This window comes from Lytechinus pictus, chromosome 5 (genome assembly GCF_037042905.1).
Source record: "Lytechinus pictus isolate F3 Inbred chromosome 5, Lp3.0, whole genome shotgun sequence".
Classification (NCBI taxonomy): Eukaryota; Metazoa; Echinodermata; class Echinoidea; order Temnopleuroida; family Toxopneustidae; genus Lytechinus; species Lytechinus pictus.
In genome coordinates, this window is record NC_087249.1 from 7,622,501 (window position 1) to 7,634,835 (window position 12,335).

At 34.8% G+C, this 12,335-nt stretch overlaps 1 protein-coding gene across 2 annotated transcripts in view; it reads right to left on the reverse strand.

The window, feature by feature from the left end:
* Window positions 1–4,508: 4,508 nt before the first annotated feature.
* The window catches only part of LOC129262484 (major facilitator superfamily domain-containing protein 12-like), a 32,310-nt gene continuing 24,483 nt past the window's right edge, over window positions 4,509–12,335 (reverse strand). For both annotated transcript variants that reach the window (XM_064099727.1, XM_064099726.1), the window contains 2 exons: window positions 9,594–9,721; window positions 4,509–9,090 (listed from right to left, as the gene is read on the reverse strand). In XM_064099727.1, the coding sequence (XP_063955797.1) occupies window positions 8,702–9,090; window positions 9,594–9,721 (517 nt within the window). In that variant the 3' untranslated portion in view covers window positions 4,509–8,701. The remainder of the gene's footprint in view (window positions 9,091–9,593; window positions 9,722–12,335) is intronic.

Below are 12,335 nucleotides of genomic sequence, written 5' to 3' on the forward strand. Positions count from 1 at the left end.
ATTAAGAAAGCATGAATGGTAAGCAAGCAACCAGAGGACCACGTCCCCACCCCCTTTCTTCTTCTCCTCCTTCTCACTCTTTCCTTCTTCTCTTCATTTCTCTTTCCTCCATCTCCACATCCTTATTCTCCTTCCTCTTCTCCACATTCTCTTCATAATACATGTATTCCTACTTTCCCCTTTACATTATCTGTTAATTCTTCTCAAGAAGCCTCTGCTATACCACAATCAGTGTCTCATGCAGTCAGTAATTTTCACTGATTACGTTTCTATCAGCCAATCAGATCAAAGGATTTCAGTGGCTTATAACAGTGAAAATGATGACAAGAAAAGCTTGACACTCCCCTGTAAAACAAAACAATCACCCAAACAATATTCAAGAGTCATGAAATATCAATCTATCCAAGGAAAAATAAATTGAATATAGTTTATTTCTAAAACAGGTGTGTATTAAGTAACAAACCATTATGGCAATAATAATAGAAATAGAATATTCCAATACACTTTAAATGCTCTAGGTATAAAAATTCGTTTTGCAAAAGTATACATCCATAACTTTAAATCACTCTCATTGTTCAGTTTATATTGTGAGTTTGAAAAATTGCACATACCAATGTAGCCACCTTCTGATACTGTACATTATCAAATTTCATTCACAAACATTCATTAGGATTGAGCATACAATCGTAAAACAAATCACAAAATCTCTAAGGGCAACCTCATATGGAGAAAAAATAAATAAACTCACTAAATTGGGGCCTGTTCCATCAAAGACACACGAATATGTTAACTTTATTATGGTAGCAACCATTGCAAAATGATAAATTCAACGTTTCCATGGCGGTAATTAGAATCGCAAGTAACTGTAATGGAAGTTCTCTGTGAAAAGGACCCTTGATATAATTACACAATCCCACGGATATTAACAAATAAATAGTTAATTCCTTTAATTCATGAAAAAATACAGAAACCAGAATTATACTAGCATATCTACCACAATCATCATGCATGATTGATTTTTTAGAAGATATTTTTTGTTAACCATCATTGCATCATTGTACGTCATGTATCTCTGGAACATTAGCTCTATATTATAATATCCACACATTTTTCAAAAAAAAAAAAAACATGGAATTAAGATTACCAAAGGTAAACCAAAACTACAAAATGATTTTCCAAGATTTAAGTGTGTTTTTTAAAAGCTTTTGTGCAATATCAATGTCCCATCACAAATTGCTTCTTTCAACTCATGTCCTAGTTGGCAATGACCATGTTTCATAGAAACAAAGTTGTAACATATTACCATCATACATACATAATGCCAACTCCCTCAATCAATTTAAGACCTTGTTAAAAACCCATTTTAATGGTTAGCTATATTCGTAATAGGTCCATGGCTATATCCACTCTATCAGTTGTGGGTTGGTCTATATAAAGGAGCACATATTTGTTTGGTTTCGTTTTGTTTGTCCCTTTTTAATTTTTTGTTCATTTATTAAGAATACATTTCTATTTTCCCCGGTAATTCATAATTAATAGTCAGATAACTGAGCACTTATAGAAACACCTGTATCAAGCACCTTACAAATGTTATAACTATTATTATTATCATATGGAGACAATGTTATTCAGATGACAATGACAGTCTCTTGCACGGGCATATGGTGGTTTGAGCATGGGGAGGTGGATCTAAAGTGGTATGGGGGAGTGCACATCTTGGGGAGGTGGAATTAAAGTTTGGAAAATCAGCTGTGGAAAGCAGAAGAATGGGTGCAAATTTTGTTTTGCTTGCCAGTGTCAGAACTCCTCTGCCTCAGAGGGAGGGTGCACCTCCCCCCGCCTACGCCCTTGTATTAGTGAATGCCCATCTCTTTGTAAGCCCATGGTAAAAACAAAATATTGAAGGAAATAAAGTAGCAAGACACATTGGATGAAGAAAAAAAAAGATGGCAAAAACAGAAATATGACACAAAAGAGAAAGAGAAATTCTTATCCATGACCCGTAAATAAGTAGCTTGATGAAAATAAATTAGTATATGGGCCCATTTTGCATTGAAATATATCTAAAATGCTACAAAATACCAAATTTATCATACAAATTGTCAAGTGAGAATATTTCTCCTGAGAAATACCTTATCAGACAACTTTAAAGCCGGCTTTGAATGTTGGTAAATCTAAAGATTATATATTTTTTCAATGTTTGGATTCATTAACAGATTTTAAAATGAGGGCCTTTATATCCCAAAAGCATGCTGGCTTCAATTCTCTTTCCCAAAACCACCCCAGCCCCCCCCCCTTCTTTCAGAAACATTTCCTCGCTTGAACTTTTCAAAGTGAATCTGAAAACAAATTATAGACCGTCACTTGTTTAATGCTGCAAACAGCACTTTTTATCCGCTGGAATATTCTATATAAATCCAAACATCATTTTGTAAATATGAAAATATTACAGAGTGATAATTTCTAATATCTTAAACTGTACAATTTATAATTTTCATGAAGAATCAACAGATTGAAAGAAATAAAACAATTACTACACTTTCATGATATTGGAATGTTTGATGAAATCCAACCTGATTCACATTATTAAATCTTCACAAAAGATAAAGTCAGGTTTTAATGGATAAATACCTACCTTTCAGATATGTAAATCTCGACTAGTAAACTATGAGTGTCTGCCAACAAAGTTATTATGCTGCCTTGAGCCACTCCACCCTAAGGTAGCAGTCCATGACACTGTTATAGATACCTGTAGCCGCTTGCACAAAAAATCTCCATGTTTAGTCAAATGAACCCCCAACCTTAAACTTGCCACTACACATCCCATAATACATGTACATGGAGTTTGATTCAGAAAATTATGAGATAAATAACTTATTCTTTACACTTTTTAAGCCAATAAAAGGCCCTCTAAACAGACATCTTAAACAAGACAGGAAATTTTTAGAAGGCACTAAATAATGGATATATTGGTGTAAGTGAATAACATCATTTTACAGCAATAAATACCTAATATATAGGAAAATAGTCTACTTTCTGTATCAAAGCAAGGCCATGACCAGTTTCTTCCTTAAACTGCATTATACGCTTGAATACACTCAATCAAACAGGAATCAAAACACTATAAATATTCACAATATATAGATGCAGTTTGTCAATGGGTGTGATCAGTCAAAATCTGCTTGTTCTTCTAATTTGCATAATTTTCCGGCTGACCAAATGATCAAATTGCTGGAGGCTGGCAATATTTGAAATCAGTGCCTCAAAATACCCCTATATGCCAAATTTCAGTGTCACATGTCATGTAAAACTCAAGAAAATGATATTTAATGATTTTTCATGGCAGCCATCTTGGATTTCAAAATGGCGGCCGACCCGATCGTCAAATCGCTTGGGGCCAGCAAATTTTTATATCAGCGCCCCAAATTACCCCTGTAACATACCAACTTTCACACTTTCTGCCAGATCCGAGCATCTTGGCCATTTTTTGTCACATAACCGCTACACTAAATGAGCTATGAACTTGTAATTCGACCACAGACCTGTATTTCAGTTTGATCTACCTACAGCCTCAAAATTCTCAGAATATGTCTTAAATACTACAAGCTTTCATGCAGAAATCAAATGGCATTTATACTACCTTTGAACTATGGCCCCCAAAATATGATATTGCTACCAATCTGAAAAATGATGGGGGGGGGGCAAATAGACAGACAGGTTCAATACAACCCCCCTCCACTATTTCTTTTGTGCACTTTTTTGTAGAAAAGTAATTATTAAAACCTTGTAAAGTAAGTAAAGTAATAATAATGTTTCTGGAAGGATTTGAATCCCATACCTCGCAGTTCTGTGTGAATACGAGAGCATATCCTTTCTTTCCCCCCAAGAGCTACAAATTCCATCTACATAATTTGAATTTAACAATACTGTGAAATTTAAGTACATTTAATGACAAGATGGATTCTCGAATGCATGCAGTTAAAATTTATGCCTAATATATGACCTCTGAGATGTTTGACGTTTAATATCGAAAGAAAAACTAATGTGATCATAATCAGTCCTATATGCAGATGCTCAGACCAAGTTTAAAGTTGATCTGTCAAATGTTTCTTCAGAGAACAAACGCAAGGAAGTCAGACAGATTACTATAAAACATGTCACTGGCAAAGGTCTACGATGGGCGGAGAAATAAAATACTAAAAGACTACATGAAAAAGCTTAAGTGAAACAAACAAAAATGCCCATTTTACTAATGGAGCAATTAATAGTAACAAAAACATATATCATACATACAGTGTACATATCTAAGTAGGCAAATGTATTTCAACTTGTTCTCTATTCAGCATATTTAAGAGTTGTTCTTCATACTTCAGTAGTCCTAAATAAAACTGAAATATTGTGACACTTCTGTAATTTTAAAGAACAAATGACAGCATTATTTTTTTTTTTACTAAACTTTAGTACTTTTCAAATGAGAATATTCAAGGTTCATAATGATCTAAACATGAAAAAAAAAACATATACTCAAAATAATACACTTACAGTAACTGTTAAAAGCATCCAATCTATTTTAATTTGATTGCTTTACATGTTAACTACAGATAATTCCACGTGTATTAGGTGATTTGGATACTGATAAAGATCAAATCACAGTTTTTACATTTCTGGCACAATATCCGTTGTTTTCATGTTAAGCATACACTGTTAATACTAAAACATGAGATAAAATAAAGATTACAAAAAATAGATGACTTATTCATAGATAATGTAAAGTGACTTTTATAATAGTTTTTTTTCTTCAAAATAAAGTGCATAATAGTGACCTAGAAATGAAAAGTTAATATTGAACATGCATTGTTACACATCAAATAAAACTAATATTCCATTATTTAATATAACCTTTATTCCTTGTGAAGACAAATTATGTTAATCAGTTATATTTAACTTATAATCCTGTGATACAAACCAAAGGAAATTTTAAGTACATAATTTTATGTTTGTGTAGGAAATTTCTTCCAGAAGCATTAAGAACCTTGTAAGAAATCAGAGTAGTGTCTTTCCCGTAGGAATCGCGCAAGTGTCCTTTCATTTCCAGCTGTCACACTTCATTTTAGATAAAACAATACACTGCAAGAATGCAGGTGTTAATTTAACACCAGTTTCGAATCAAACCGATATTGTTTTAACACTATTGGTGTTGCATTAATGCCTATCTGGTGATAGCCTGACGCCAAACCGGTGTTGTTTCAATACTTCCCTGGTGTTTACCGATATACATGTAGATACCAGGCTGGTGTTGAATTAACACCAGCGTATTTGTAGAGTAGGAAATGCAGGAAAGCCACTATGAAAAGACGTATAACGCCTTTATAGCAGAATTCCAATTAAGATGGAGCAAATACAAAGCTGACAAAGTAACTTACGTATACGCTCGTCAAACCAAGTTTGATCTATAGGCCTACTATTAACATCATGACCTAATCATTGTCAAATTGGACAGGTCTAAAACATGGGCAGGGCCATTTTCGCTGAGCATGCTTCATGTGCAGGCATGAAATAGGTTACGCAAAGTATTATGCATGGGTCACATGATCTGTGATCCTGTTTGGTCATCGTGTGTGTTTTAATCTTTTAATTTTCACTATTATCCATAAGGACCAAGGGATTCATTTTATTTATTAAAAAAAAGTATAAGTTTAATGTCCAAACTACAGCGAGGCTCGAACGAGACTGAATTTCGATTTCAGTAAAGTCCTTCCACTATTTTGAACTCTGATCGCTAAGATTTTATTGGTTGGAATGTTCATATCAAATGTTATTACAGTTTATTCGAAATTTGGATCGCAACAAATCGCATAGTGAGCGCTGGGCTTAACTCTCAAAACATTGCACAATATCACACTACTTTGTTTGGTGCTCAATTACAAGTAGTCCCAATAGGTATTTTGGAACATTGTATCCCGCTCTAAATGCCTCTCAATTTTCACTACATGTATTTGGTACCTAACAAAAATCTGCAATTTTTTCATTAAGCTTTGCCCTGACTTCCTCAATAGTGTGAAATTATTCTATTGTGCGTTTTAAATGATGAAAGTGCCATATTGTGAAAGAATGATAATTAAGGAACACTGCATATGAAAACTATGTGTGAATGTGGACGCTCCACCATACTATTTTGTTGATTTTTTTTTTCTTTTAAGGGCTGTGCCCTGGCTTCCTCATAAGTGTGAACATATTCTATGTGTGTGTTATTAATATTAATAGTGCTATTATTGTGCTTCTTTTGTCACATACAATGTAGGGTGACTCGTCAGTGTGCGTGTGCTACATGTATATGTAGTCTAGCCTGGTTTGTAAAAACATTTTACACAGTTATACTTCAGGTGAACAAAAGATGGCGCGTTGCAAAGACGTCACAGTGTGGTGCATTAAATGCCGTTCTCAAGTGCACAAACTTATCTGTCTTCAAATGTGTATTTCAGGATCCAAGTCATAAATATTAGAATTACTTATGAACCACATGGCATTGTGCATTACGCTATTGCTAATATTGCACCAAGATATCAAAGGTTGGCTTTGGAGCCACTGACAATATAATGAGCAGAAACAATACTCCTGTAAAATCCTCTTTTTTTAACAGTGTTTACCAAGTTTTTTTAGTCTAAGGACCTGAAGAAAGAAATTAGATATTCTGAAAAAGGATTTGGGAATGCTCTGAAAATATTTTGTGTTTTCTGGGCACCATGTGCGTTTGAAAACAACTTGATCCATCTTTAAAAGCATGCTGGTTTAAAGTTCAACCATGCTACATGGTCAATACACACAAAAATAAATTTAAACAATTTCCAATGCAGGTATGCACATAAAATGAAAAAAAACCTTAACATAATGTTGCTTTGAATACTGGACTCAATGAATCTTTGACTTAATTTCATATCAAAAACTTTAAATGAAGAATGCAAGGTTGCTCCAAAATGTGAGAAGGAACATAAATTTCTTCTTTTGTAATCATGAGCGTCCTGCCTGACAGATGTATGCACGGTAGAGGAGTCCACCATTATTATTTTTATAATTATGATCACACTATGGAATGTGGAATGTATCCAACTCTTTAGTGCCAGCTCAAAACAATGTTGGGCGAAAACAGTGAGTTATACAACATTGTTCAATTTAGATTTGAATGGAAAAAAAAATGCATTTCATTTCAAATCAGCAATTAACAGATTACATATGAGCAACATCTTGGGTTTTTTTTTGTCCAATTCTTCATTGAGTCTTTAAAAGGCCAAGTCCACTCAACATAACATTGATTCCATTTGAATAAAAAGATAAAAATAAATCAAGCATAATACTGAAAATTTCAACAAATTTTGATGTTATAAAGGTTGTGATATTTTAAATTTTGGTCAGATGCACTAAAGCATGTGATGCAGAAATTGGGCAGCATTTATGTACAGAATCTAATGAGGTCACACACTCTAACTTCCTTTATCATTATTATTTGTTTAGCGTCACCTGTGCCTGGGAGGCGAAAAGCGAACTGAATCACTATGACCCGCAGGTCTCTCCTCCCGATATAACTGATTGGGGTTCCCCCTTCACTTATACGAATAGTACAGTGGGTTCTTGACGTGCAAAGGTGGTGTCTCTCCTCTACACAGGGCCTCCATTTAACTTCCTATCCAAGGGACAGGGTGTTTTCCATTGTAACACAGACTGCATCTATGGAACAGGGGAGAGACATTTACACACAACGCAGGTTTCAGTCATCCACCCGGGTGGACTCGAACCCATGGCCTTTGCTTTGACAGGCAGATTCTTTACCCACTGAGCACTTTTTGTAGTTTTACTACATGTCTATGAAATACAAATATGTGGTTTCACTCCTCCATGAACCTGTGAAATTATTTGTAACTTATAATAAGTCAATCAAAGCTTCTCTATTATCAAATCTATTTTGTTTTATATAAAGAAAAAAGGTGAGGGAGTTACATCGACAACTCTAACTAAATATCTAAATTCTATGACTTTCCCATTTTGCTTTCGACAGTGATGAAATTTTGAATACTGTGCTTGTTTGTGTTTCTTTCTCTACTCACAAATGAATTAGCTATCAGTTGGACTTGGCAATCTTAATTATGTTCTCATGTTTTGAAAAAGCCTGATTCTGTAAATGAGACATACATTTCTATACTATACATATATATTTGACAACAATTCATCAAGCATTTGATACATAGACATGGCATAAAAAGATTTTTTTCTTTACAGATGACAGCACTCTTGTATTTAAAAAAACAACACCACCAAATTACTGGAAGACTTCAGCACTGGGGAGGCAAGACCTCGTATATAAAATTATTGGAAAGATCACTCGTTACCATGACAAGACAATCAATTAAATATTATCCAGAGATAGTCACAGCTCTTAAGAATAAACAAAGGAGACACAAAGCCACATCCATGGAAGACTAAGCAACTGGATGCATTGTTATGTCTGCCATGTTTTTTTCTTTCTTTTTATCCATTCTGCTGAACACTTGAACTCAATGAGATATGAGGTTTAGTTTTCCACCAAGCATTTGCCAAATACAAATGTATGATATGAATAATAGATCATTAAAATACATTTTCTTTGATCTACCTCATACAAATATAAATTAGTTCTATCATTTAAAAAAATCTATTACATCTTAATATTTCAAGTCCTGACTTCATGGTCACCATAATTTTCTCCCTGATTCAAATCCGTATCATCAGTGTTCTTTTCGTCATGCCCTTCATGTAAACTTTCCTGAGATTCTGCTTCAATACTACCATTTAAATTCCCATTAAGTATATCATGTTGTTCCACAAGGTTGTCTCCGTGGTCCTCTATTTTTCCACAGGATCTGGGATCGTGTATATCTGCACAGGCACTTGTTACCCTCCCTGGGGAATGCTGTTCTGCTTGGGGCAAGTAGCCATTTGTCCCAGCAGGATCCTCGTCATGGCTCCTTGTTGAATTAGTAATGAACTCAGACGAAAGTGGCCTTGACGGTTTTGACTGGACACTGGACTGGTCCTCCTTTACACAGGAATGTGTTATTTCTTCAACAAAGGGAAATGGAACGTAGAACACAATTGATTAATTCAAATAGTAGTTTATTCTGACAAACATGTTGCTTGAATAGTCTGTTGAGAAGCAGAAAGAAGCGAGCTCCTGTATATGGATTCAATACACTCTGGCTGTCAAAGGACTGCCTCCACCCCCCCCCCCAATAACAAAGAAGTATTAAAAAGTGGAATGCCTCTAGTAGTCTTGCATGCATTACATGATTCAATATAGCAGCAATGCTAACTTAAGAGACAAATTGATCAGTGATACTTGATTAATCTCATGTAAAAGTTTAATTAACTATATCCATTCACTTTCAAAGTTAAGATAGCATTTCAAAAACTTAACCTTGGTTAAGATTTCAATATTGATACTTGTACTACTACATTTTTCTTCTACTTCTACTACAAATAACAATATTAGCCATTACAATTTATACAGTAGTAATAACATTCAAACACTTTGATAAACAAAGTCATGTGAGTGTCTGGCTTACTTTTTCTTCTCTTTCCTATAGTGACCGGTATAAGAGTGGCAAGAACAATGATAGCAAATATGGCTGCCCCACCGGTGACGTAGGTCATGACCTCTTTGTAGTATGCCTTACAGCCTGGGCAACAATGCCTGAAATGAGAAAAAATATGGAAAATGGTTACAGGTATTCATTTCAGGGGCCATGGAACCTAGGGGGGTGGGGGCTTCAGCCGCCCACTTTTTTCCAAAACCGTGTACAAAAACGTAAAAATGACCATCTGATTGTGATTTTCTGCATGGTTGCCCCCCCCCCTCCACATTCAAAACCGTTCCGCGACCCCTGCAGTTTAATTATAAGTAAGTTTAATACTAACAAAATGTAAAATATCCCTTTTTTCAGCAACAGCTCTTGAGCACAGGTATAAACAAATTTGGTTTTCAGTAGAGTATGTAGAATATTTGCCCAAACCATGATATATTCTAAACCCAACATTTAATATTCTATACAGGACAAAGAAAAATTTACAGTGTGGTGAAAGTATGATGTCATCATCATCTTTTTTGTGTATGCATTTCAGCACTTTCATGACCATATGTCAATGGAGTAGGAAGAAGAACCTTTAATTTGCACACCAATTTCTAATGCAGGCGAGACAAAAATGAGTTCGTCCTCCAAATTTGAAAAAACAACAGGGACTTCTGACCCATAGGCCCGTATTCTGAACTAGGATTTAACTCTGTGCTAAAATTATGGGAAGCCAAACATGTTAACATTTGGTCACATGGTATGTTTCTTAAGTTTACTGCATTCTTTCGTAAGACAATTATCTTATTTTTACTTCCCAGAGAATGTTTTCAGAGTCAAATGAGCTGATATTAATGAACCTCTACTGTTAGAGATTTATGTCACAATTGGCTATCCATAGTTAAACCACAACTTTAGACCAGAGTACAGGCCTTTGAGTTCATATGTAAACATTATGGTACATGCACACTTTTAATTTCAATGCCTGGCTTTCTTTCATGCAAACTTGGGATATCATCAGTTTTGACTATTGAACCTTTGGCCTTTTCAACCCTTTCAAAACTGATGTTAATGGTAATTAAGGATTGCCTGACCATGCAACTGAAAAGTTTGCAAGAGAAAATGCAAGTAAAAAATAGTTGTATCACAGGGCATTTACATGCAATGCTTGCAAAGAAATACTCTCAATGAAGGCAGAAAAATTCTCAAACTTAAACCTTCTATAAGAATAACAAAATGGGATTTTCTTTTCTTACTTTTGTCCTCGATAAAAAGAAAAATTGACCTTCCGTCAAAATATAGAACTGAATTAGTCAAACCTGTGTAATATCTCCCATGAATACAAATAAATACTAAAATACATACAGTTAATATACCAAACCAATCCCTTAAAGCTCAATTAGAGCTCATTTAGTTTTAGTACCAAAATTTGAATCAGACTTATGCCAGATTTTACAAGTTGAATGTGAAGAAACATTGCAGATGCACACAGGGGCGGATCCAGGATTTTCCAAAAGGGGGGGGGGCAAAGTTTTCTCAGGAAAATTTTGACTAAAAAATTTGACAAGCAAAGAAAAAAAAAAGAAAAAAAAAAGGTCTTCACCTCTGCTTTAATGGCATTCTTACATTACAAATTTTTAATTTTGCTTCTCAAATGGGGGGGGGGGGGGGCACGTGCCCCCCTGGATCTGCGACTGCATGCATATACATGTATTCAAATAAAGATGTCATATAATATTCCACTTGTGACTTTTCACAGAGAACTTCAGTGTATTTCAGAAATGATGCTAACCGAACTACCACATTCGACCTACATGTACATATACACCAAGATTGCTATGGTAACTGATGCCTGTAGCCTCATACACATAGTGATTTAATACTCATAATGTAGCTCACAGAAATGACATCGCTTTTATTTTACACCTAAATGTGAATTATATCCAGGGGTTGTTTCACAAATAAGCATGATATAGTGAGTTGCACTTAAAGCATCACTGCATTGGTCAAATATGCACTACTGCGTATTTATCAATCAAATTGAACCTTACTTATCATATGCAAGTCAGTATTTATTAAGCATGACTCTAAATCACACTTATATCTTCGAGACACACCCTCTGGTCCTTTACCGTGGACACTTCATTGAACAGGCCACTCCGTTTTTTAATCTCTTTTTTAAAGAAATTATTCATCTTAATTTTGCCCTTTTCTTGCTCTCCTCTAGCAAAACACAATAAAGATTTGTTCATCTTCTTCAAGTCTTTTATCATAAACAGTGCAATCAGGATTATATTTTTACAAAAATATCAATTCATGCCATGAGTAATAGACATGATCCCTGAGAAATAGACTGGGAGCATTTAACCCATTGGCTACTGGACTCTGCAATTCCTACAGGCTTTTGTACAGGAACTACCTGCTTTCAGAAAGCAATGGGTTAATTCCCATAATGCACACACACACACACACACACCCTCACACACACACACAGAGGCTCTGTCATTCAATGAGTGAGCTTATTACTACACAAAACACTAAACCGATCAGATTTTGTAAGATCAATTCAGTTTTCCGAAGACAGATCTATTGAAAGACATGGTGGAAAACAAAAAGATTAGCATGAAATCCCATACATCCCATGCAGATTAGTAACCAATTGCAAAGAGAAGCAATACATTGTCTCTCATTCACTTTGCTGTTTATGCAAAAACCCACAGAAGCTTTGATTTTTTATTG